At 36.5% G+C, this 25,126-nt stretch overlaps 2 protein-coding genes across 4 annotated transcripts; one reads left to right on the top strand and one right to left on the bottom strand.

Annotated features, from left to right (window-relative positions):
- Window positions 1–410: 410 nt before the first annotated feature.
- Window positions 411–9,889, top strand: LOC135072476 (splicing factor U2af 38 kDa subunit). The gene is made up of 5 exons (XM_063966395.1): window positions 411–679; window positions 822–976; window positions 4,921–5,078; window positions 6,699–6,898; window positions 8,518–9,889. Exons 1-5 carry the CDS (start codon window positions 636–638, stop codon window positions 8,639–8,641), a joined length of 681 nt encoding a protein of 226 aa, XP_063822465.1. The 5' UTR covers window positions 411–635; the 3' UTR covers window positions 8,642–9,889.
- A 175-nt stretch (window positions 9,890–10,064) lies between these two features.
- LOC135072475 (carboxylic ester hydrolase-like) lies at window positions 10,065–15,180 on the bottom strand. 3 transcript variants are annotated; one of them, XM_063966393.1, is made up of 4 exons: window positions 15,110–15,180; window positions 12,486–12,642; window positions 10,527–11,836; window positions 10,065–10,318 (listed from the first exon to the last, which is right to left on the bottom strand). In XM_063966393.1, exons 2-4 carry the CDS (start codon window positions 12,609–12,611, stop codon window positions 10,165–10,167), a joined length of 1,590 nt encoding a protein of 529 aa, XP_063822463.1. In that variant the 5' UTR covers window positions 12,612–12,642; window positions 15,110–15,180; the 3' UTR covers window positions 10,065–10,164. The 3 variants fall into 3 exon arrangements, with proteins under 3 accessions (XP_063822463.1, XP_063822462.1, XP_063822464.1); XM_063966392.1 differs by lacking the exon at window positions 15,110–15,180 and adding an exon at window positions 12,938–13,043; XM_063966394.1 differs by lacking the exon at window positions 15,110–15,180 and adding an exon at window positions 12,785–12,915.
- Window positions 15,181–25,126: the final 9,946 nt, after the last annotated feature.

Genomic DNA, 25,126 nt, shown 5'->3' on the forward strand with positions numbered 1-25,126 from the left:
CCCCTTAGCAATAAATACCACTTCTCACTTTAAAAAAATGCTATTTTTGTTTTCACCCACCAGAATGGGTGGTAATGGGTAAAAACCGGGTTTTTACCCAAATCACCCAGTTTTCACCCAATCGGGTGAAATGGGTTTTTACCCACTACCCATCTCTATTTACGGAGCGATGTAAAAAAAAAACGCCGCGCCGGAGCCGGAGCTAAGGACTTTCGTATGGTTTTGGATGGGTTTTGGTTTCGATAAAAGTTGATTGCGATTTTTATCCTACTCCACTGTTCGGTTTGTGTTGTGTTCACTGGTTCACATTGATTTAGCTAATTTCCGCATAATGTAAAAGCAGCAGATCGTTTGTCGATTCTTTTATGACCACCACTACTTGACTGTCACTTGTCACATCACCAGTCTCATCTGTGCACATCACTAGTGTTTGGTGGCGGTGTTTGGTGTTGGCTGAAATGGAGATTTTTACTTAAAGTTATTTTAATGCCAATCGCTTGTTTATTTCACAAGAAATACGTGTTTTTGATTTAGTAATTAATTTAAAACACAGGTACCAACTGTGTGTGGAATTTCCATATTTTTCATTAATTTAGATTGTAGTTTTTAGGTTACTTCTATCTACATCGGTCAGAATGGCAGAGTATTTAGCGGCTATATTTGGTACCGAAAAAGACAAGTAAGTAATCTAGACAGGAAGATTCTGTTATCTTTATTATATTGTAAAATATCTCCATACTTGTATGTTAAAATTATTTCCAAAGTTAACTGAATGTAATTCATAACCTGAGCATTTGCCTAAAATAATTTCTTCTTTTCAGAGTAAATTGTTCTTTTTACTTCAAGATAGGAGCATGTCGTCACGGAGACCGTTGCTCTCGAATTCACAATAAGCCTACCTTTTCACAAACTGTCTTACTACAAAATTTGTATGTGAACCCCCAAAATTCTGCTAAATCTGCAGATGGAAGTCACTGTAAGTATTGTTTTTTTCTATATTTCTTATTTTAACTAAACTTGACTTTTCTCACAGTCCCTTCCTGTTTTGAGTCTATACAACGTGTCCCAAAATTCAAGGATAAGCCGGCGCCGCAGGATGGACATAGTCATGACTACTTTAGGAAAAATAAGAAAAAAAATCTATCTCAATTATTTTTTAAGTTACACAATAAATTATGAAATTCGTCGAAAATTGACACCCGTTATGATATTTTACATTACCACGACTACAATTTTTCAAATACTTCTGTTTTTTTGTTTGTATCGGCAACTTAAGTAGTGCTGCTATCCACTCCAATTCTTAAAACCCCCAGAATCCTTGCAGTTTTTACACAAAAGTTAATCAAAATATGATATTTCCTTAAAATTTTGAACAATTTTTACTTTCACTCCACTTTGACTCGTCGTTTTGTAAAAAAACAGTATGAACACTACTGCGGCAAGTTTTTTATAAAGTTGACACAACTATCCAAGATTCCAAAATGGTATAATACTCTAAGAAAACTAGTCGCAAAAAAGATATGCGTACCATTTTTACAAGCACTTCGCTTGTTAGTTAGTATGGGATAAATCTTGCAATTAAATTTAAAACCAGTTCTCCTCAACCAATTGAGCTGAAATTTGGTATGCTAATGTAAGTACGATGACATTGCAATATTATGGTATCATTGAGCTGGATGGAGTCTGGAGGTGGCCATAGGAACTTCTAAATGAAACGGCGAAATTGCATCTAGTTTAGGTTCGTTAGATTTGTCTTTTCAAGCACTTTGGTGCTAGATGATGTCCAGGATCCTGATGATGAAGTCAAGAGGTGGCCAGGAGCTGGCCATAGGAACTCCTAAACGAAATAGTGGAAGCTTATCGAGTTTAGGTTCGTTGAATTTGTCTTCTCGGGCACTTGGGCCATGAGATTGAGAAACAACTAAAAAGTTTAAAATAAAGTTATAATCGCGCATGGAATTTATTCCTCTTTTTTTCTGTTTGCGCTACAAACTTTCGAAATTATTTGAACCTTGCATACAATTATTTTTATCGTTAAATTCTTTCGTAAAATTTCGCATTAATGCTTGTTTTTAAAAAAGTTTTTTTTTTATTATAACTTTATTTTACACTTTTTAGTTGTTTCTCAATCTCATGGTCCAAGTGCTCGGGAAGTCAAATCCAACGAACCCAAACTCGATAATCTTCCGCCATTTCGATTAGGAGTTCCTTTGGCCAGCTCCTGGTCACCTCTTGACTTCATCATCAGGACCCTGGACATCATCTAGCACTAAAGTGCTCGTAAAGATATCCAACGAACCCAAACTAGATGCGATTCCGCCGTTTCGTTTAGAAGTTCCTATGGCCACCTCCAGACTCCATCCAGCTCAATGATACCATAATATTGCAATGTCATCGTACTTACATAAGTATACCAAATTTCAGCTCAATTGGTTGAGGAGAACTGGTTTTAAATTTAATTGCAAGATTTATCTCATACAACTAACTAACAAGCGAAGTGCTTGTAAAAATGGTACGCATATCTTTTTTGCGACTAGTTTTCTTAGAGTATTATACCATTTTGGAATCTTGGATAGTTGCGTCAACTTTATAAAAAACTTGCCGCAGTAGTGTTCATACCCCTTTCGCACCTGAATGAAACGATCGTGAGTTTCTTCTTTGAAAAATTATAAGTTCGCGCCAAATTCATTTCTCCGCGCCAAACCGACCTCACTTGATCGTGCGCTTATCGATCTAACCAATAAAAAACAGTTTTGGCGGCTAAATGAATCAGTAGCCGAGAGCGCACCGGAAAAATGGCTGCGTTTTTTGACCCCGTCACTGGACGTCGTAAGTAATATTTATTTTATTGCAATTTTCGTAGGAATTCATTGATATTTTGATTGTATTGCATCATTAAGTGTATGTTGCATCTGAATAACTATAAATTTCTTCTATATTCTTAGCAATTACCCATTAAATTTATGAAAAAAATCCCAGCTCACTATCGTGATATCTGGGTTGCAATTGTGCCAACGCATGATCGTGACTTTTAAGGTTTTTTTTTATATTTGCCATTGAACAACGACCTCGTTTTGGGCTTCCTCGACGAGGGTGACTGTTCCGAGTTGGAATTTGTCGACAACGACCAAGAGTTTATCCCTCCGCAGCCGGAAAATGATGAAAAAGCTGAAGTTGAGTTATCTTCTCCGCCTCACCCATCTGTGGCAGCTGGGCAATTAAATATCTAAGAGGAAGTCTACGTCTGATAGTATGGATGGTAGAAAAGCAGACCCATCTTGTTCTAAAAAGTCAAAGCAGACACCTTGTTCAATAGTAACTTTCATATCCTAGGATCTCAATGTACTGGCGGTATTTCACTCCTGCCCATCGTCTGCAACTTTACAAGGCGCAGGTTCGGCCTCATATGGAATACTGTTCTCATCTTTAGGCAGGTGCGCCCCAGTACCAGCTTCTCCCTCTGGACCGCATTGAACGGAGAGCAGCTTGAATCATTAACTGCCAGAACATTTTGGATTTGCTTGACCCCTTGGCGCTGCGTAGAGATTTGTATCCTCATTGTGCATCTTCTATCGCATGTATCATGGGGAGTACTCCGAAGAATTGTCCGGACTTATTCCTGCCGCCACTTTTCGCCACCGATCTACCCGACAGCACTTCCATCCACTTAGATGGTTGGCAGTCCACAACAGTACGTTTCTCTAGAAACTTCCTGCCCCGTACAACCAAACTGTGGAATGGACTGTCGTCTGCGGTGTTTCCGGACGGATACGACCTGCAAAATTTCAAGAAGAGAGCGTATCTTCACCTTAAAGGCCGGCAACGCACCTGTAACGCAAGGACAGTACTGGGGGCACCGCAATCGACATAGTAAAGTTGTACAGCCAGAAAGGCCTTTTAGTTAATTTCTTCGTTTTTGTGTTAAATTTTTGTTTCCTAAGAAACATGAGTTTATCTCGCAAATGAACATGAAAATGATCTCATATAAAATTATGTGAATTTCGTTTAGTTTCTAATTTGTCTGTTGAAAGAACATTTACATTCCAATAAAAACAAAATACTGTAATGTTGTACCTAAGCTATAATGTTAGCATTTATTAAATAAGTATTTTCTAATAACCAGATGCATTTTATTTCATTATAAATATTTTTCTGATAAGCGGACATTATCATTGCATAAAAATCACATCAAAACTTATAAATGCACGATCGTGAGTTGGTAGAAGTCAGCCCCAGAGCTCACTATCGTGATATCGACTTTCCAAAGTCCTGTTATACGCTGGATTTTTTTTACTATTTTTTACATTAATATTACCACTTCTTTGCCAAAATAATATAGTTTTCATTGCAAAACAAAGGAACGAAAATCTCAGGTGCGAAAGGGATACTGTTTTTTTACAAAACGACGAGTCAAAGTGGAGTGAAAGTAAAAATCGTTCAAAATTTTAAGGAAATATCATATTTTGATTAACTTTTGTGTAAAAACTGCAAGGATTCTGAGGGTTTTAAGAATTGGAGTGGATAGCAGCACTACTTAAGTTGCCGATACAAACAAAAAAACAGAAGTATTTGAAAAATTGTAGTCGTGGTAATGTAAAATATCATAAGGGGTGTCAATTTTCGACGAATTTCATAATTTATTGTGTAACTTAAAAAATAATTGAGATAGATTTTTTTTCTTATTTTTCCCAAAGTAGTCATGACTATGTCCATCCTGCGGCGCCGGCTTATCCTTGAATTTTGGGACACGTTGTATGTGGATAGTGAATACTGTACATTTTCCAGTATTTGTTATTTTTGTACAATGATGAAATAGAAGTGAGTAGCAAATACATTTCAGCCAAGCAAGTGGTCAAGTGGGAGAAAAATACATTGATTATGATTCACTTATTTACTCATAAAATTTTTGTTTGTTTCTAGTGGTGGTTGCCAATGTGTCTGATGAAGAGATGCAGGAGCATTACGACAATTTCTTTGAAGATGTTTTTGTCGAATGTGAAGACAAGTATGGAGAGATTGAAGAAATGAATGTGTGTGACAATCTCGGAGACCATTTAGTAGGCAATGTTTACATTAAAGTAAGTACCTAAGTAATATATTGCATGTTGTAGTAATGTAATCTTTTGAAGATATTTTAAAATATTTTTTATCATCTACTCTCTCGATGGAGAAAAAGTTTAACTAAGTCCTAAAGGATTTACAATGATTCTGGATTTGGAAAGACACATGGTGTTAAAATGGGTTACCTGAACTTGAAATGTTTGCAGGCATTGTTCAAGTCCCTGTGATCACACACAGTGCATCTAAATTAATTAATCTATCTGTAGGCATTTAGTTATAGTCATAGCTGGGCATTAACTCGTTAATCCGTTAATCGTTAATTAACGAAGTTAACATTTCTATTAACGGATTAACTTTTAAGTTAACTTTAAAAAATGTTAACGGACTCGTTAACTTCCGTTAAATTATCCTAAGTCCGTTAATCGTTAATCCAGTACCTACTATTTACCAAAAAGATACAGCAGGCACGCTGAAAAACGCTAGAAAAACGCGTTCTGACAAGTACCCGAACGTACTTCGTGAACGTGCTTCCAGAACTTCCAGAACCCAAAACAACAGTTTTTGTAACCAGATCACTAACGACACTTGTTTGTATGTGTGGGACAACTCTTGCCACTGAATTTAAGACCAGTTTTCCTGAACCCATTGAGCTGAAATTTGGTATACTTATGTAAGTATGATGACAATGAAATGTTATGGTACCATTGAGCTGGTCTGATGATGGAGTCATGAGGTGGCCATAGGAACTCCTAAATGAAACGGCAGCATCGCATCGAATTTGGGTTCGTTGGATTTGTCTTTTCGAGCACTTTAGTACTAGATGATGTCCAGGGTCCTGATGATGGAGTCAGGAGGTGGCCATAGGAATTCCTAAACGAAACGGTGGAAACTTATCGAGTTTGGGTTTGCTGGATTTGTCTTTTCGAGCACTTTGGTGCTAAATTGTATTGTAATTGAACCAAGGCTCTGAGATTGAGATAGTACTAAAAAGTGTTTTAAACTTTTTTTAAAACAAGCTTTTATTCTGAAATTCAGTTGTACTAAAACGAAAAAAATAATTGTACTTATGCAAACATAAAAGAGGAATAAATTCCATGCGCGATACAAGCTTTCGAAATTATTTGAACCTTACATACAATATTTTTTTTTCGTTTTATTATCATGTGTTAACGATTAACGTTAACTTGCGTTAAATCTTGCGAAATGTAACGTTTTAACGTTTAACGAAGTAAATTTTTTTATTAACGGTTTAACGATTAACGAAGTTAACTATTTGATTAACGGTGCCCAGCTATGGTTATAGTGCTTTAGAGCATACTTTATTGCAGTTTACGTTTGCAGAAAGAAAAGTTATCTATATAAGGCACTATACAACCACCCACTCAATACTATCACCACTCACTTCTCCGAAGCCACAATATCCGAAAGGGTCTGACTGGCTGACTCGTGATCTGAGAAACATGAGTTTGAACTCTGCCATTGCTCGATTACTGTGGTGAATGCACTAGTAACACAAGCATGTTAGGGGTAGGTGGGATTATTAGTAATTTGTATTCACAAATTGCAATTGTATTCACAAAACACAAAATGCATTGCAATTGGTATCTTGCCTGTAATTGTATCATCTACCTTTTCAGTTCCGTCGCGAGGAGGACGCCGAGAAGGCGGTCAACGACCTGAACAACCGCTGGTTCGGCGGGCGGCCGGTTTACGCCGAGCTGTCGCCCGTCACGGACTTCCGTGAGGCCTGCTGCCGCCAGTACGAGATGGGCGAGTGCACTAGGAGTGGGTTCTGCAACTTCATGCATCTGAAGCCTATTTCCAGAGAGTTGAGGAGGTAATTTTTTATTTGTAATATTCCTATGCTAGATGGCCGTTGGGGCAGAAAAGTTCTCGAATGGTGACCACGGGCTGGAAGACGACGTAGCGTGGACCGAGGATCTGGTAAAGATCGCGGGAAGAACCTGGATGCGGGCAGCGCAGGACTTTATTATGGAAATACTTGGGGGAGCCCTTTTTCCCCAGCAGTGGACGTCATTTGGCTGAAACGAATGAACGAACGAATATTCCTATGGTCTTCTGTGGTTTAGTCTGTCTTCAAAAAAATTCTTTAATCACAGAAAATGAGCACTTTTAAAGTTCAATCATACTGTTAAAGAATTTTGAATGACCAACACCCATCCATGACTAATCCAGCGCCGGATTTAGGGCAACAGCCCTGGGACTCCATAAAAGAGGGGCCCCTCCCCACAATAGACTTCAGAAAAAAAAAAACAGACTAAGTAAACTGCTTTTATTTGAATTTTTTTTCGCTTTCTTTGAAATTATTTATTGAATACTGACTGAAAAAAAAATTACCATTTTATGTGGAAAATTATTCAGGGCCAGCGGGCTTCCACTCCTTTGTTGCCTCAAGGCCTCCAGTCCTCTAAGTTCTAGTAAATGGCCATATTTAATTTTGTATGGCAAGACCATCTTTAACCTTGCTATTTTACATGGCTTTTGTGTCAAGTTGCATTTAATATTGAGACCATCCACTCATGCAGACCCAGTCTTATAATTCATCATTATCATCATTATCATTTCAACCACAGGGCTTCCACTGCTGAACATAGGCCTTCCCCAATGATTACCATATTGCTTTATAAAGTTATAATTCAATGTGAATTATTATTTTTTTTGCTAATCATTAGAAATAATTTGATGATGAGTCTATAATGAAATTACGATAGTATGTTTATTAATTATTTTATTTATTTTTATAATGACTTGCCAGGAAACCATGATCCAATATTAATTAGAATGCTACCTATTCAAAGCTAAACGTGAACCACAGGTTAAGGTGCATTGCTTAAGCAATCCTCATTAGCTTAGGAAACTAGTTGCTCTGCTACTACGACAGAGTAAGAGAGATGAGTTATTTAATTTTCATATTTTGTGGCCGTACATTTTGATGCACGCTGACGCAAAATGTGCCGAGTTTCCATAGCTTTATGATCAGTGTCCTATTACTTCGTTTCAGTTACTTGTACTCCCGTTGCAAGGGCCATACTTAAGGCCCCTCGTCCACGGCGATTTTTTGTAGCGATGCAGTAGCGATTCAGTATTTCCCTCCCCTTCTCTCCCCGATCTCGTCCGACACGGTTGCGCGTTCGCATCGATACAGTCGCGCTGCTGTAGCGCGTTAGTAGCGCTGCTGTAGCGCGTTAGTAGCGCGTTGGCATCGCTTCTGTAGTGCGTTGCAAATACAACTAACGCGCGTTAGTAGCTATGCTGTCGCTCGTTTACAAAACGCGCGTTAGTAGCTATGCTGTCGCTCGTTTACAAAACGCGCGTTCACTACAAAAAGTCGTCGTGAGCGAGGGCCCTAACATTTTCTAAAGACGCACGCTGACGGACGCAAAATGTGCCGAGTGTCCATAGTTTAATGGCCAATGTCCTTTAACTTCGTTCCAGATACTTGTACTCCCGCCGCAAGGGCGGGCGCCGTTCGCGCAGCCGCTCGCGCGAGCGCCGCCGCCGCTCGCGGTCACGTGGGCGCCGCGAGCCGCCGCGCAACTCGCGCTCGGGCCGCTACTGACCGCCCAGCGCGCCCCTACCCTGAATACGGACTTCACGCATACCTGCCTGAACTGTACGTTAAACAAAAAGTGAGCACTGGATTATTTTAAAATTTAAACAGATGTGTTCAAATATCACAAAATTGCAGTTGAACATTAGATATTTTTAGGGTGATTTTTTATAGTCAGCGTAAATTCGATCGGATGGTGTCTTGAACTGTTTTAATGCGTCTGACACCCGTCTGATGATAGTTGGGCGATTTGAGTCGCGCGTTCTGCCCGAATGAATATAGAACCATAATAACATTAGAGTCCGATAAGTAAATGACTTAGATGCCTTATAATATCAGTAGTAATATAATAATATAATAACTTCCCGTGATATAGTTTGATGTCATCTAATTTCTGAATGCAAAATCTTCTCTGTGTATCAACTTCTATTCAAACTATGTCCAATGTTTTGTTGAAGATAGAAGACGACTTTTCTGTCTCAACACATGAAAACTATAATATTTTATTGGACGGGTTGCTTCAAAATATTTACAATTGCCTCAACTGCAAAACAGACCCAGACGATTGTACAATTTATAGTACATGCACTGAAAAATCGGAACCAATTTTAGTTGTTGGTCATGTTTCTAGAGTCACAAAGTCAATATCTTTTACAGTGCCACATCTTTTCTTCTTTTCTATTATGAACAAAAATGAAAATTTGCAAAATTGTAAAATACCTACATAATTTAACTTTGTTGTGTAAACGATAAGATTTATTCATCAGTCAAATTAGGGCTTGAGTCTGCAATTCAATAAATTTGGTTTAATAACATTTCATATTTTTAAAATCAATTTAGCTAAATACTGTAATTCCTCTAAAATTTATCTATTAGAACAGAGATTTGTTGGTGTTTTTTATAGTTTCATAGTATTATTTGTACTTTCCAATGCAGTACACCATCTTGTTGCTAAAATCGAAATGTACTATTGTATGTTGTATGCAGATTTAGGGCAGAGTATCTTTATTGAATGTTTTGATTGATGTGAATGTTCGTATATACTGCAATAACGCATATTTATTAGAAAATATACAATAGTGTTCATAACACTATATTATTTTCTTAGTTATGTCTCATTTAAAAATAATGTAAGGTTTTAATATACGGTATGTCGTCTAGATGAATTGGTGCGATATTGCAGTATTTGTAAGGGATGACTATTATTTTTAAGAAAATAATGTGTACGTTTAATAATTATAAGAAATTAATTTCCAATTATTTGTTTCTGTTAATTAATACCTAAGTGAAAATTCACCATTATGTTAGCCGCTAAATATCTATTTATTACGTTTTAAGAAAGAAGGTCTATTCTTTACTGTATGTATTATCAGAACGAAAATACTTATCTGTATAGGTATACAGGTGGCAACACTTGAATATACACACTGGCTCCATAAATAACATTGAATTTATTTACATATTGACTACTTATACATAAACAGTACAGACTTTCTCAGAGAAAGAACATTCAAGAACTTTTTAGATATTACCTAATTCAAGTTTGTTTCTTCATAAATTTGTTCTAAGAATCGAATATTTTCTGCGCCACTAATATTAATACACGTGTTTTGTTTATCGATGACTAAACAGTAGCGGTCGGATTCTGTAAAAGGTTGCCATAATTTCGTTTCTGGTGTGGGGTTCCTGCAAGGAAGAAATATATGAATCTATATCATTTTGCAAATGTTAAACTAAAATTTAAAACCGATTTTGTTTGCAAACTAAAGATAAGCGGCGGATCATGCTTTTTGGCACTTCTTAAAAGCTCACGTTAATAGAAAGCAAGCAGCAGCTTGCAGTGAGTTGTTAGCATAAGCTGTGTTTTTATAGGTATAAATAACTACAAACTTACCCTGATGTGGCAAAATCCACCCATAGTGTTACAAATTGTTTAATAGTTTTTTTAGACTCTTCTGTCAAAGGTATTGGTAGACATGAAACGTGGAACAGGTAATGCAAATCGTCCGCGTGGCAAACACCGTTTATGGAATCCATGTTATATTGTTGTTTTGTATAATTCCTTTCAGTTTCTGCTGCGAATTGATATACGTAAACAGGGGGATTGTTTTGGTTGATACGATAGTGATGTCGAGCAAACCTCAGTATATTGTATACAAATAGTAAGTCGGACGTAAAGTTCGTCAGTTCTTGAATCATATCAACAGTTATTTCCTTATCTTGAAAGTAAAACTTTCGAAGTTTTTCGTCGACCTCTTGGATTTTTTCCAACGACCATTGGAATTTTAACTCCCTGGGTACGACATCGCCTACTTGGGACAATATGCCTGATGCAACTAGTCCATTTATATTTCTCGTTATTTCGATTCCTTCTCCAGATGTGTATCCCAAAATAAGAGGTACTTTGGCTATAAGGCCCTTTTTGACTAGATTACACGGTGGTTCCGTAACGAATTTCTCTACTTTCAAATCAGATTTTTCAATAACTGGTCCAAAAGTTATGCTATCTGTTAAATCTCTCTTAACGTCGATATGTAGTGGTGGCAGTTTTATTTTTATTAGCGAAGATGCTGGCAAACTTTTTAAAAATTGCAACAACTCTTTTTCGTCTTCTGTGTCTATTCCAAGTAATTTACCGAGTTGGAAAGCTCGTTGTCGTGGGTACAAATTGTAGCTCCAATCACTGAGGCAAACTCCGCTTTGGCATATCGCTTTATTAAACAAGCCTCTGCTCATTTCAGATATTAAATGGTATGACGTGCATGCTGCACCGGCACTGCAGCCAAACAAGGTGATATTGTCGGTGTCCCCACCGAATGCGGCTATGTTCTTTTTTACCCACTTCATAGCTGCCACTTGGTCTTTTAGTCCGGCGTTCCCAGGTACTTCCTCGTTGTCGAGACAGAGGAAGCCAAGCACTTCCAATCTATAATTGAATGTGACCAGAATAACATCGTGTTCCATGAAAAATTCCGGTCCATAGAAATCAGAATTCCCCGACCCAGTATAGAAGGATCCACCGTGGATCCACACCATGACGGGGAGGGGTCGTGGTGGCGTGAGGTTCTTGGAGTAAACGTTCAGGTACAGGCAATCCTCGCTGCCTTCGTCGATGCGGTCCAGGCGCTCATTATACTGAGGACACACTGGCCCATGTTGCGAGGCATCGCGTATTCCTGACCAAGCTTCTGGAGGTTCAGGAGCCTGCGTAAAGAAATGTAAGTACCTATTAGAGTATTTTTGGAAGATTAAATTATAGAATCAATAGAATTAAACCTGGGGCTAATTCTGTGTTGATACAGCCTCTCGACGGTATACATTAAAATTTTGCCTGCATCAGGTTGGCGCCGGGGAAGCGTGTGGCCGTAAATTGTATTCAGACACGCGATCTACCTGCGGCACGGCGCGCCGCGGACGCGAATCGAGTGCTAATTGAATGGGCATTAACGCGTCGTGAATTCGTTATAATTTCAAATTAAACCACGTTTTTTATGTAAGATACTCTCTGTTTGCTATAGAGTTCCCACAGCATACCGTGTAGCCATGGTGAAATAAAAGTAGCTCTCATTATATGAACTTTGCAAGTTCCCGAAACGTATTTCTTAGGTACACATCACCAGTGATTTGGCCATGTTCTTTCACAAAACACAAGGTAGCCACTGCAATTTGCAATTTGTGAATTTGTACGATACTCGGATTAAACGAAATCTGGCGAGTGCAACGAGGGAGTTTACGAAAGCCTAACGTGAGTAACAAATTAATAATTCATGCCCAGTATACACCGATTATGCAGATACATAATTATATTGCATATAAAATCGAATAATGATTACGTGAATGACAAATCTGTTACCTTGAATCTCAATGGTCCGAGTGGCGGCTTCGCGTATGGGATGCCTTTGAACGCGTAGTATTTTCCCTCTTCATGTTCACAGACTACGCCAGCCAACGCGCCCTGTTCGACTTGCACACGTGGCATACCGTTAGTCGCCTGCAAAGGCTACGCCAAACTGAAATGAAAACACAAATGACCGACTTTTCACTATTACGGATGAATTGGCAAATTGCCTAATACTAAGACCGCAAATAATAATTAATATACATAGGTTATAATATCATAATAGTTAAATATGGCTCGGTGTTTGATTGAACCTTGGACGTCCGCTCACTGCGCGTGACGCGACAAATTACTCAGCAGAGGCAGAGCGATCAATGCGTCTGACTTAATTTTGGATGTGTATTGTGTATTTTGTTGAAACAAACGACTGCTTACGTCAAATAAAAAAAATCTACGATTTTACATACCATAGATAGATTTCAATAGTTAGGTACGAATTCGAAATACTAAATGAGACAGTAATAGCCGTGAAGCGTGTTTTGTGAAGTCAGTTTTGCGTCTGGGATTGTGTGTTGATAAACAAAGATATTATTATCTCAGCGTTATCGCTGAGCTGATAAAAGAGACATAGTTAACATTTTAAAATACCTCAAAATCAAAGAGTTAAACAAGGAATATCTGTAAAATAAAAATTCGATACCTAATTTGATTGTATTATAGGTACATAAGTAATATGTTAAGTAATTTGATTTTAGGTTTATAATGTACCTATTATTGAATTTGAACATACACATAATGATCTTGTTGTTCAAGATAAACTATCTTTAGATACTGTGTGACTAGCACGAAAAACTTTCGTCTTCGAATCGTTTGCGTATTCGAAAAAATGCGATATCTAGCCTTCGAAATCAACGTTAATATGACGATCTCGACTGTCAAAATTAGTTTCGTTCTACCTATGTTTCTGCCATTTCTCATACTGAGTTCATTTTAGGTCAAGTTTACAGGGGCGCTGTTTAAGTTTTCATACTAAATTTTTTGATGGCGATTCGAATACGCAAACGATTCGAAGTGGAAAGCTTTTCGTGCTAGACGTACTGAAGTGATGAGACAGACAGCTATATAGAAAATATCACATTATGGTGGTAGTAATTTTAAGATATTTTATAATCAGGAAGTTTGATATTATCATGATTTTAAAGATTAGTCATTTAGTCATATGTTATTCTGTGGAAAGTCCACATAATCTCTTACTTAAGTATCTTTACTCTATTCGGCTCAAAGGTCATTTAATTTTCAGAAACTAACTGAGCGATGACCATGGCAAGGCAAGCGTTGATGGATGCTTGTAGCAGCTTGTTTATCTTGTAATTTATAAATATTCGTCGCGTAGCCCTGCTATTGAACGGCCTGCCTTGTAAGATAAAGTTAGAAGGTAGAGCAAGCAGTTTAAAATTAAGCTTAAATCCGTTTTCCAACTATACAGGGTGGAATTTTGTAATGCCACCTGGAGGGAAAGTACTCTTAATATTGTAGATAGAAAAATGTTCTCAAAGAAAACATTCCATTATTTTTTTAAAGAAATAAAACTGCATTCAAAGATTTCCAAAAATTTGCTTGCTACACCTGGGAATCGAACCAACTAAAATCTGTTAAAAATTACACTCTGTATTTTTATTACATCGATCGTTAGGGTTAAGTAGCTATAAGGATGAAATCTCTCTAACATACTTGATAAATCAAATGAAAGGAAAACCATGAAGACTTAAATTATTTTAATTATGTTACAGAAAATTGTATGGTATGGTAGTGAATTTTCGAAAAATTTTCGAAAATCTTTGAATGCAGTTCTCTTTCTTTTCAAAAATAAAGGAATGTTTTCTTTCAGTAAAAATTTATATCTACAGTATTAAGAGTAGGTACTTTTCCTCCAGGTGGCATTTCAAAATTCCACCCTGTATACTTACCTAGTTTAAAGAGTATAGCTTAGCATAGCTTAAAGTAAGCGATATAATATGCTAACTAAATAGTTCTGTGCTAGTTTCGTATTTCCCTCTACTTAGGTCGGATCTGAATAGCCAGACAAAAATTGATAACACGAGGCATGCAATGTTTGATGAGTACTTTGATACCGTGCACATTATTGTTTATCGGCACCCATTGATAAGATAAGTGTAGGTAATTAATCTTACGCACATCGCAAAAGTGACGCATTTCACGAACTCAATTTTTGAAAGTTTAAGTAAGTTAGTTTTTTTTAATGAATGTAGGTACTTGTACCGTACTTAGATGGCTAAAAAACTATCTACAAAATAAAACTAAACGTGTTGGTAAATATTATGTTCATCAAACTTTATGGTAGCGTTAATCTTATTATCACTTACCTCTTTTCCTGTATGTGAATTAATGCTGCTAACTCCAATTGAAAAAATCCGTTTGCACCATTATTAGTTAGTACCTACTTAGTATGATTACATAAAGTGGGTAATGTACCACATTAGGTACAGTTAACAAAATAACCAAGTAATTTGTATTTTATGGCGCACAAACTTAATAAGTATTCGTATTTGCTCTACTTACAAAGCAATAATAATATCCACAGTTCATTAATAGCTATAGGTACGTTCTTAACTACTTACACCACTAAATAGGTCTTCATCTCATCAAGTTCTCAGACGAATATGCAGGATTTATCTTAATTTTGTAATTTATCACTTGCTGTGGATGAGTCGCGTTTTTACAAATTCCGGTCTGAATACTTCAGGTGTTCTGCCTACAAAAGCTACTTTGGTTGATAACACCATTCACGTTTATGAAGGGTTTAAGTTTTGTGAAACTGGATAGGTAATACGAGTATTACTGATCTGGTTTTCGAATGATATAGGTACGCGAAACGTCTTGTATTCGCATCACATTCACGATTGTTGAAATTTTAAATGACTTCAAATATTTTTTATAGGAATAAATATACAATTATTTGAATAGGTATTTGTAAATACGCGGTTGAGATAAGATTTTATTAGTATGTTTATAGCCTGCGTAGTACTTGTGTACCCAAATGTAGACTTAGCACTTAGCTGAGTCACGTTTTCTTTTAAAATGAAATGCCTATTCGTTTAATGTCGATTCTCAGCCCACACCTACACGACACTCCAATAAATTAATTCACCTGAATTACTTAAGTGATAAAATAATTCAAATTCAGCAATATTTTAAGTAGTTTGGGCGCACGTACGTCGTGTATCTTAACATTGAAAAAGGAATAATTGATGACAGGAGCAATAAAAAAGCCATCGCAACGTGTCGGAGTTGGGTGTACGATACTTCATACATTATGTACGGGGCTGAAACCACATATTGCATAGCGACACCCTCAAACGTTGCTGATTCTACCCTCGGGACGTCTAACCGGGCCAAACTTCTGCACACAGCTCTAAATAAACACGCTGGATGAGGCTATTTTGTAATATAGGCAGTTTACTTTACTTGGCGAGCAAATTGTTATTATTTTAGTTTACACAGGGTCTATCCACATTGATAATTAGGCTTATGTAATTAAGTTTTATTGGTTTGTAGAGATTTTGTTTGGATTTTGTGTCTGACTCTTGTGGAAGGGTTTCTTTCACAAGCGTTTCACACCCCGCTATTAGTGATTTGTCCTCTGAGATTGTGTCTGAGATGAGATTTCACAAATTGCTCAGTGTCAGTTTTGATGCAGAATATTTTTTTTAGATGTAGATATACAAATGTTACTGTTGTTGCAGTTGCATTTCTTCGGGTTTACATGAAGTTCTCTATCTGTGTAAGAAATGAAAGAACGGGTTTCTTATTCTTCCTTGCATGAGTGCTTTTTATATAAGTATACTTCAATGTTAAAAAGTTCAAAAAGCTCTTCGTAGGTTTGGCTACAGAAAATGTAGAGGCATTCGCTAAACCTAAGTAGGCAATAAGAATTTAAAAATACTACCTACACGTTATTCTGAGAATATACGAGTAGTTTTTTTACAGTGTGTGGGCTTCCAGTAAGATAGCGTAGGTGTTATTTTGCTCATAAGACGTCCTACTTTAACCTCATTAATTTTTCATTTTTTTCACGCGACGGGACACAAAGGAGGAAAGGTAAGTGCTTCGCTACATCGTACGTGAATGAACGAACGTGTAATTATGAAACGAGACAACGCTGTAAATTAATCGCCTTTGGCTATAAAGATTAATTACTTTTTGGTTATTTGACTTCATTACAACACAGATAAATAATTCGTTAAAAGATTAGGTTATTTTTGTTTTAAATGGACAAGTTATTATTTTGGTTAAATATTTCACCTGAACAATATTTTTCATACAACTGAAAATACTTTCAAAGCGCTAATAAATAAAACATCAAAATTTCACCACAATTTCCCCTTTCATGCTGTGCGTAACCCCAACAGTTTTTTTTTATTTTCGAATATTGGAATATTATTAAATAAAAAGAACACTTTGAGAACTTGGAGGGGAAACTTTGGAGGGCCGTAGTCCCCTCAGGCAATTGGGGAATGCAGATACTATTTAGAATTCCTATGGGAGTGGCGTCTGGCAGAGATGAAAACTGGTCATGTGAAAATGTTGTCATTGCTTTTCGCGCGCTGCTGGAGGTTATTTAGACGTAGCGGTGTTGCGTAGCGATAGTGCGCCCCTCGGGACCCGATGATGCCAATGCGATTGCACGCGCTCTGTGGGAGCGGAGCCAATGTATTCCGCGCTATTGATTTCCCTTACAAATAACCATTTGATCAGTTAAATATCTGTGATGCATTGCTATGGGGGAATAAAATTTGTATTAACGCAGAATGACCAACCAATATGTATGTTATTATACAGGGTGTTAGGTAAATGGGTTATATTGCACAAATTGCTAATATCTGTATCTACTTCGTCGCGTGTAATATCTGTATTAGAGATGAAACGGATATCCGGCAACTATCCGGTAGGCCGGATATCCGGCCCTAATTTACTATCCGGCCGGATACCGGATAGTAACTCACTATCCGGCCGGATACCGGATATTAAAAAACTACGACAATTTCCTATTAATAAAATGAAATACATTAATCTTTGAGGTAAATATCAATAAAATGGCTTACAATAATGACGGTTCTTATTTAAAGTCCATAAAGTTACAAAAAAGCCATATTAAGAGCGTTTACGCGAAGCGCGGCGTTTCAAGGGGCATCATTGGAAATGATTCGAGCGCGACGTTTTTTAATAGTTTTCAAATGTTTATAGCAAAACAATAACAATGAATTATATATCGTTTCAAAGTAAATATTTTAAAGAAGATGTTATTTTATTATATTAAGCTATTTTTATGTTGAATTAAAGAAGAATAATGGTGTAAAAATCACTTTTATTTTTGAGTATTTCACGTTCTTTGAATTTGTGATTTCTTATTGTAAAATGCTTAAACCTAAGAATTTTCTCAACTAACTATTTGCCTAAGGACCTATGCTATAGGATATAAATGTTTGTTATATCGTTTTCACAGTATTTTTATAAAAATTTCAGCTTGTAAACTGACGCTAAAGTGGAAATATGAAAACCTGTGTGGACTTATCTTGATAGAATTCTTAAAACTATTTATGCCTATAACATATTTGTAATGTAACTGGTTAATGATTGTAACGGGTTGAAAAAGTACTGTTTTTGCGCCGGCGGCGCGAACGGCGTAAACGCTCTTAAGGCCTTTCAAAACTAATTTATTTTTCTGGGCTATTCACTCTAAAATGACGAATACATACATAGATAAATAGTAAATATCTGTTAATGTCGAAATATTGCCAAATAAAATAGGCGATTTTTTTTTCACTGATGGTCTGATGACATGATGCAACTAGTTAAATTTTCGCTATTCAATTACACACTCACGATTGCAGCCGAAATTGAATTGATCTGCCCCCTACACAAGTGGCAAAATCTGACATTCTATTCGGATGGATTCGATTTTTCAAAAGTGTGACTAGTCTATTCTACTAATAGACCCACTGATCGCGTTCGAAGCACCTGTGCGGCACTATACTCGTGACGACATGCAACGAGACAATGGGCCAACTATCCGGCCGCCGGACATCCGGCTATCCGGCCTAGCAGCTGGCCGGATATCCGGTATCCGGTATCCGGCCAAACAACTATCCGTTTCATCTCTAATCTGTATGTGTAAATAAAGTTCTATTTTAATTATACCGACATAATTATGGATTCTCATCCATAAACTCAATAATTCATAATTTTCCAACTGTATAGGTAACTTGCTTACCATATTATTATTATACTTCTTGTTCCTAAATAAATTTATTACAGGTTGTAGTATTTTTCATAAATTCATAGATACCTAGGCTTTCTTAATTACAAAAGTAAAGTACAAAAACTTAATTTCCTTAAAATCTATCTATCGTTTGTCGCTATTAATTCCTGCTAATATTACGAGTAAGACGGGGAAGAAAAGCTTACAGGCAGCTTATTTAATAACTAGCGGCCGCCCGCGACTTCGAACGCGTGGATCCCGTTTTACCCCCTTCATCTATCTTACGCGGTTTAGATTTTATCATACAAATGTTTTTTCCCGCTAACTCCCGTTCCCGTGGGAATTTTGCAATATCCTGTTGTAACTAAGCTTTAAGTTTACTAAGGTACCTGCATGCCAAATTTCAAGCGTCTAACTTAAGCGGTTTAGATTTTTCATACAAAAGGATTTTCCCGCTAATTCCCGTTCCCGTAGGAATTCCTAAGTATACTATAACCTGCCCAGGAGTTTGAAGAATAATGGTACCAAGTTTCGTTAAAATCCGTCGAGTAGTTTTTGTTTCTATAAGGAACATACAGACAGACAGACAGACAGACAGACAAAAATTTTACTGATTGCATTTTTGGCATCAGTATCGATCACTAATCACCCCCTGATAGTTATTTTGAAAATATATTTCATGTACAGATTTATTATAAGTATAGAAGATAGATTAATATCCTGAAATTAAGCTCGACAAAGCTTTTAGAAAAATGTGGGAAATTTCGTAGAAGCTCTTCGTAATATCAATGATATTCATTCCATTTTTTTACATAGAAGTTTGCATAGGAATATTCCTCGAACAGCATATTTTTCTTGTGCTACTGTTTTTGGATTTTATGGTCCAAAAAAGAAATAAAAAAAAAATTGTGAATTGCTAACAAAATTCTGATCACGAAAACTTCTTTATATTTAAGAAAGAGATACTTATTTATAAAAACCAAATGACGAATTACCCCACATTGTGAAGGCAGGTACTCGTATGTAGGTAGGTGGTACTTACTAAGTAGTATTAACATATTAATAATAATAAATTAGAGCGTTGTGGGAATTGTTTCCACGAGTCAGATATTATATTTGGGGATTAATTACTTAGTTAATTATGTAAATTACATCGTTAGTCATATCGGAATTTAATGGGCAACCGAACGAATTACGAAACATCGATTTTTTTAGATAAAGTTAGAAATGAACTGCAAAAATGAATTTCATTTGTTAGGCCTCCAGTTAGGTATCTCATTTTTTTCATGAAAATCATCCAAAATTATAAAATGTTATTTAGTTATTTAGTTTCCATTGGTGAATTATTCACCAAAATCGTCCCGTTAGACATATTCCCCCTTAATAATAAAAGTTACACCCTAGTTAAACTTAGTATGGAAATGTCATTTTAATCCAGAGTTTATCCTAGGTGTAACCTGTGGTGTAACTTTTTATTAATAAGGGGGATTGTGTTGCATCTCTACATTATTCCCTAGTAAATATAAATTAATTTTATTTTACGTCTAAACCGTTTTGTGCAAATTACAGTTTTTAAAACCTTGTATGCATGCAAAAAAGTAAGTTATTTATGTCTATCTTTGTATCTACTTAAACCCTGATCTGATAAAATAAGATCAAAGGCATGTTTAAGTAGGTAACGCATTTAATCACTGAAATCTAAATGTATCGACAAATAGTTATATTATCTTGTCGAAATTGATCTTGAGGGACGAAAGCAATTCTTGGCTGCTAAAACGCTACAAAGCAAATAATGGGGTGCACACACCCCGGAGCAATTATGGCGAAAAAACTTTGGGGAACCCACGAGATGAGCAGTGAACCCTCCCCTTAAATAAACAATACACTCCACCAAACATTCCATCCATGCATCGCTTTTTAGGGATAGAAGTACCTATAGCTACTTTGGAGCTTTGACTTAACAAAACATTGAGTTTACGAGTCTTTTGGCGTGTTTCTTCGAGCAAACGCAAGAAAATTTTCCGAGAAATCCAAGATCTCGGGCATACTTATGGCAATGTAAAAGATGTATTTTTAAAATATTTTTGTTTAAGTACTTTAGAATAGTTAACTACACTCTTATGTACCTACCTAAAACCTAAAACTTATTTACTTTGTCACGTTTTTTTACATCGCTTGTCGTTCGGGCTCTAGGTTAGGTATACATACAGGGTGACTTTTGTATCAGTATCCAAATTTGAATATAATAATCTATGAAGCGAAAGACAAAACACTTATTTTTTATTTTTGTATCGTCCAGTACAAAAATGTCAAAATAAAGCACCCAGAAACAGTCTGAAAAAACACTTACACCATGGTCACGGCTCACTCGCTTATGCACGCACACACTTACGCGCCTGCCCGCGCCGCGTCTTTCCGTTCTATACATGGCCAGAACGCACCCATAGGAAACTGCTCGTGTATATTTTGTAGTGCCCGTTTGTAAATCTGTGACTCCAAACTATACACGAATTTTGCGTACTGATCGTGTATAGTTTGGAAGAGCTTAGTAAAAGAAGTCATATCCAAACTATACTCGATTAGTTTATACTACACCACTTACACTTGACTAGAGTGTGTTTAGTTGATATTGATTTAGTAAAATATGGAATTATATTTAAAATTACATTTATTCGATATTATTACATAAAATATTATTATTTTACTGAATCTATAATAAATCTAGATTTTTAACACTATTGTAAGTGGTTTTTGAAATTAAATTGATTAGGTAGATTTCAAATTAAATAACAATTATTAGTGTAATCATAAATTCATTTAAAATGAGAGAGAGTGAGATAAGAAAGTTCAACGTGCATTATTAATACATTATGCGAGGCTTTAAATGCTAGGTTTGTATTATCGGCCGTTTGGTGTAGTGGTTCGAAACGGACTACTATTCCGGAGGGAGCGGGTTCGATTCCCGCACAGTACAAACATTTGTGTGCATGAACATATTTGTTTGTATTGGACTGGGTGTTTTCTATGTATAGTAAGTATGTATTTACAAAAAAAAAGTATTTAAGTATGTATGTTTAATACTTAGTATTATGTACAAGCTTTGCTTAGTTTGGGACTAGAAGCGCAGTGTAAAATGTCTGAGGATATTTATTTATTATTTATTTTATTTATTAACTTTTATCTCAAGAACAAAATCATTTTGACATAATAATATTTCCATACCTACATAATTCTTAATTTAAGAGTTATTCGAGAATTGGTGAAAATTAAATATCAGCCCCAAAACAAATATCTTTTCTATGGCAGAATACGTGTCGAAAGATGATTCAATGTTTAAAGTAGACACGTAGATATGAATTAATATGTAATAGAAAGAGAGGTCAATAAAACAAAATGATTAGCATGCAACTACTCGCGTATAAATTGTAATCACGCACTTATTACAATACATACATGATTAGTCCGTATGCGTACAGGCGATGTATATTTTGGAGTAAGATAATTGACATAAGTCACTACAAAGTATACGCGAGCAGTACGCAGCATAAGCGTACTGGTCGTGTATAGTTTGGAGGAGCTTAGTAAAAAAAGTCATCTCCAAACTATACTCGATTAGTTTCACACCCTTGCGTTTTGGCTATGTATAGAACGGAAAGACGCGCCCGCGCCGCATTTCATTCATTGCGATACGATTCATAAGTTGTCGATTTTCCCTTCATACTTTCACGGGCTTAGGACCGTCAAAATGCAAAAGATTTCAAAGTGGTAATTAGTTTTAATTAAACAGACTTACTAATGTATGGTAGAAAAATTAAATACCTACGACAATAATTACGCTATCAAAAACAAAATAAAATCACCGAGATAAAATTACCGACGTAACACTACTTTTCTTGTGTACTTATTCGGGGGTATTTAAAAAGTTCATCATTATTTTCATGTGCAATAATTGAGATTGCTTACCAAACCTACCTAACCTAACTAAAAACTAACACAACAAATTATGAATAGGTATTTTAATAATTGCCCAAAGTGCATACCATTTTTCTCCAGACAGACTTGCACGCTTTTGTACATTGTCTTTGATGAGTTTATTTAAAACTACAGTGTCATTTCGCACTTCGCGTCTCGTGTAGGTACTTACCTACTTGCTCGCGGATCTTGCTTCAGTTTGCCGCTAAAATCGTTCACCGGTTTGGCACTGTTGGGTTTAGTCCTTGGTTACGAAGTCGAGGTATTCCTCTGGGCCCGGTTCAAACTCTCTCCACTTATAATGTAGCACAGAACCATTTCATAACACTCGCGCTGCGAATACATCATTACGTTGACCGCGCGACGGAACGATCGGCGCGCGCAGCGATACGCGCGTCTCGTAATGGGTTGCGCGGGCGACTGATTGAAGCGCCGCGCGGCCAGGCCGGCCGGTCGAGCGTTGCCACACGTTGCCAGCTCTCCGCTCGACCAGCTGTCCCGCAAAATGTTTACGCGCTAAGCGCGGTAACCACACTACGTTATTAATTGGTTAGGAAAAAAATAGTTGTTGTTAAAATTTTACCTACCTATTTTTTATTAAAAATGACATCTATAAACGATACCTAATGTCAGGAAAAAATTTGGATACTGATACAAAAGTCACCCTGTATACAGTGTGTCCGGGCTTGTAGTGATCAAACTTTAAAGGCGTAATCTATGGACAATTTTATCGATGAAAATACTTCAAAGGACAATGGGCAAAATGGTACCCGGCTCCAATAGATATGCTTCTAGTGTCGTTTGAAAGGTCTTACCAAGACGAACAACTTTTACTATGGCCACCAGCCTCAGATCTGGTTGTGTTCCAAGATAAACATACTTTTTTGCAAAATGGTACCCGGCTCCAATAGTTATGTTTGTAGTGTCATTTGAAAGGTCTCACCAAGACGAACAACATTTACTATGGCCACCAGCCTCAGATCTGTACCTCTAGTAGGAAAAACTTTCGAGTTCGTTTCGTTGCGTATTCAAAGTGTCATCGAAAAATTTTGTATGAAAAATTAAACAGCGCCCCCTATATTATAGCCGCCCTAGGGGGCGCTGTTTAATTTTTCATACAAAATTTTTCGATGACACTTTGAATACGCAACGAAACGAACTCGAAAGTTTTTCCTACTAGAGGTACTGGTTGCGTTCGAAGATAAACATATTTTTTGTGTAACCGAAGTATCTAAGTAATACGTGTCCATCGCATGGTACTTACGTTATGCGAGGCATGAAGGGTTTACTGCTCCAGCATCTTTCCTTAACTCTACAGGGTGACAGGTAAAGCGATACATTCCTTGAAAGGGGTTAAAGTAGAGCTTATTTGCAGTCATTTAAGTCATATGACACCATGTCCGAAACTTGTTCATTTCCAAGTTATTCAAGATTTAAGTATTTTTTAAAAAATCTCCAGTTTTTATGTTAAAATGTACCCTTGTAATGAAGAATACGGAATAATGTTAACTTTTTTGTTGTATTCGTATAGCTAAATAATAAGATTGACGTTTTAAATTAAAATTTGCAAGAAAGAATCGTCATTACTCAAGTAAAAGCTAAAAAACCATGTATTATTTTGCAAAAAAAATATGTTTTAGGTAATTAAACGAAGAATTTCCAAGAAAAAATGTATGGAATGTTGTGTACAAATTACAGAATTTAGTTCCTTGATTCATTAGCTATTCAAAAAGGTACAGGTGTTTAACAAACACTACATAATTATTTTTTTATTTGAATTTAAACGTCTAGTAAGATACTTTCATAAAAAAATAAATAAATAAAATAGTCACACTAACAACTGTTCTTGGGTCTCAATAAATGAAAAACTTAGTATTTTAATAATAATTGTATCACCTAATTTTATCTAGGTACATTATTTTAAGTCCTGCTCAAACTGTGAGCCCCGTCTTCTAATACAAGCTCGTAGTCTGTTTCTCACTTTTGTTTTTGTGACTCTTGTTGTCAAACTGCTGAATATCTTGAGCTGCCCTCTGAATGCGCTCACGAAGCTCTTGCTCGTTGTTTACGGGGGTTACATACAAGAGATACTTCATGTGACCCCATAAATAAAAATCGCAAGGGGTCAGATCCGGACTTCTGGCTGGCCAAGGAATGGGTCCACCGCGCCCAATCCAACGAAGTGGATATTGTTGATCCATCCATTGGCGTACACTGAGCCGAAAGTGTGCTGTGTGTGTGAAAGCTTCGTGAGCGCATTCAGAGGGCAGCTCAAGATATTCAGCAAAGTTTGACAACAAGAGTCACAAAAACAGAAGTGAGAAACAGACTACGAGCTTGTATTAGAAGACGGGGCTCACAGTTTGAGCAGGACTTAAAATAATGTACCTAGATAAAATTAGGT

This window comes from Ostrinia nubilalis, chromosome 6 (genome assembly GCF_963855985.1).
Source record: "Ostrinia nubilalis chromosome 6, ilOstNubi1.1, whole genome shotgun sequence".
NCBI classification, from domain to species: Eukaryota; Metazoa; Arthropoda; class Insecta; order Lepidoptera; family Crambidae; genus Ostrinia; species Ostrinia nubilalis.

Coding starts and splice junctions, on each gene's coding strand:
- LOC135072476 (XM_063966395.1), top strand. CDS start 636: ATGGCAGAGTATTTAGCGGCTATATTTGGTACCGAAAAAGACAA. Junction 977..4,920: donor ATCTGCAGATGGAAGTCACT/GTAAGTATTGTT, acceptor GTTTGTTTCTAG/TGGTGGTTGCCAATGTGTCT. Junction 6,899..8,517: donor ATTTCCAGAGAGTTGAGGAG/GTAATTTTTTAT, acceptor ACTTCGTTCCAG/ATACTTGTACTCCCGCCGCA.
- LOC135072475 (XM_063966393.1), bottom strand. CDS start 12,611: ATGCCACGTGTGCAAGTCGAACAGGGCGCGTTGGCTGGCGTAGTCTGT. Junction 11,837..12,485: donor TCGGACCATTGAGATTCAAG/GTAACAGATTTG, acceptor TTCTTTACGCAG/GCTCCTGAACCTCCAGAAGC. Junction 10,319..10,526: donor GTGGATTTTGCCACATCAGG/GTAAGTTTGTAG, acceptor TCTTCCTTGCAG/GAACCCCACACCAGAAACGA.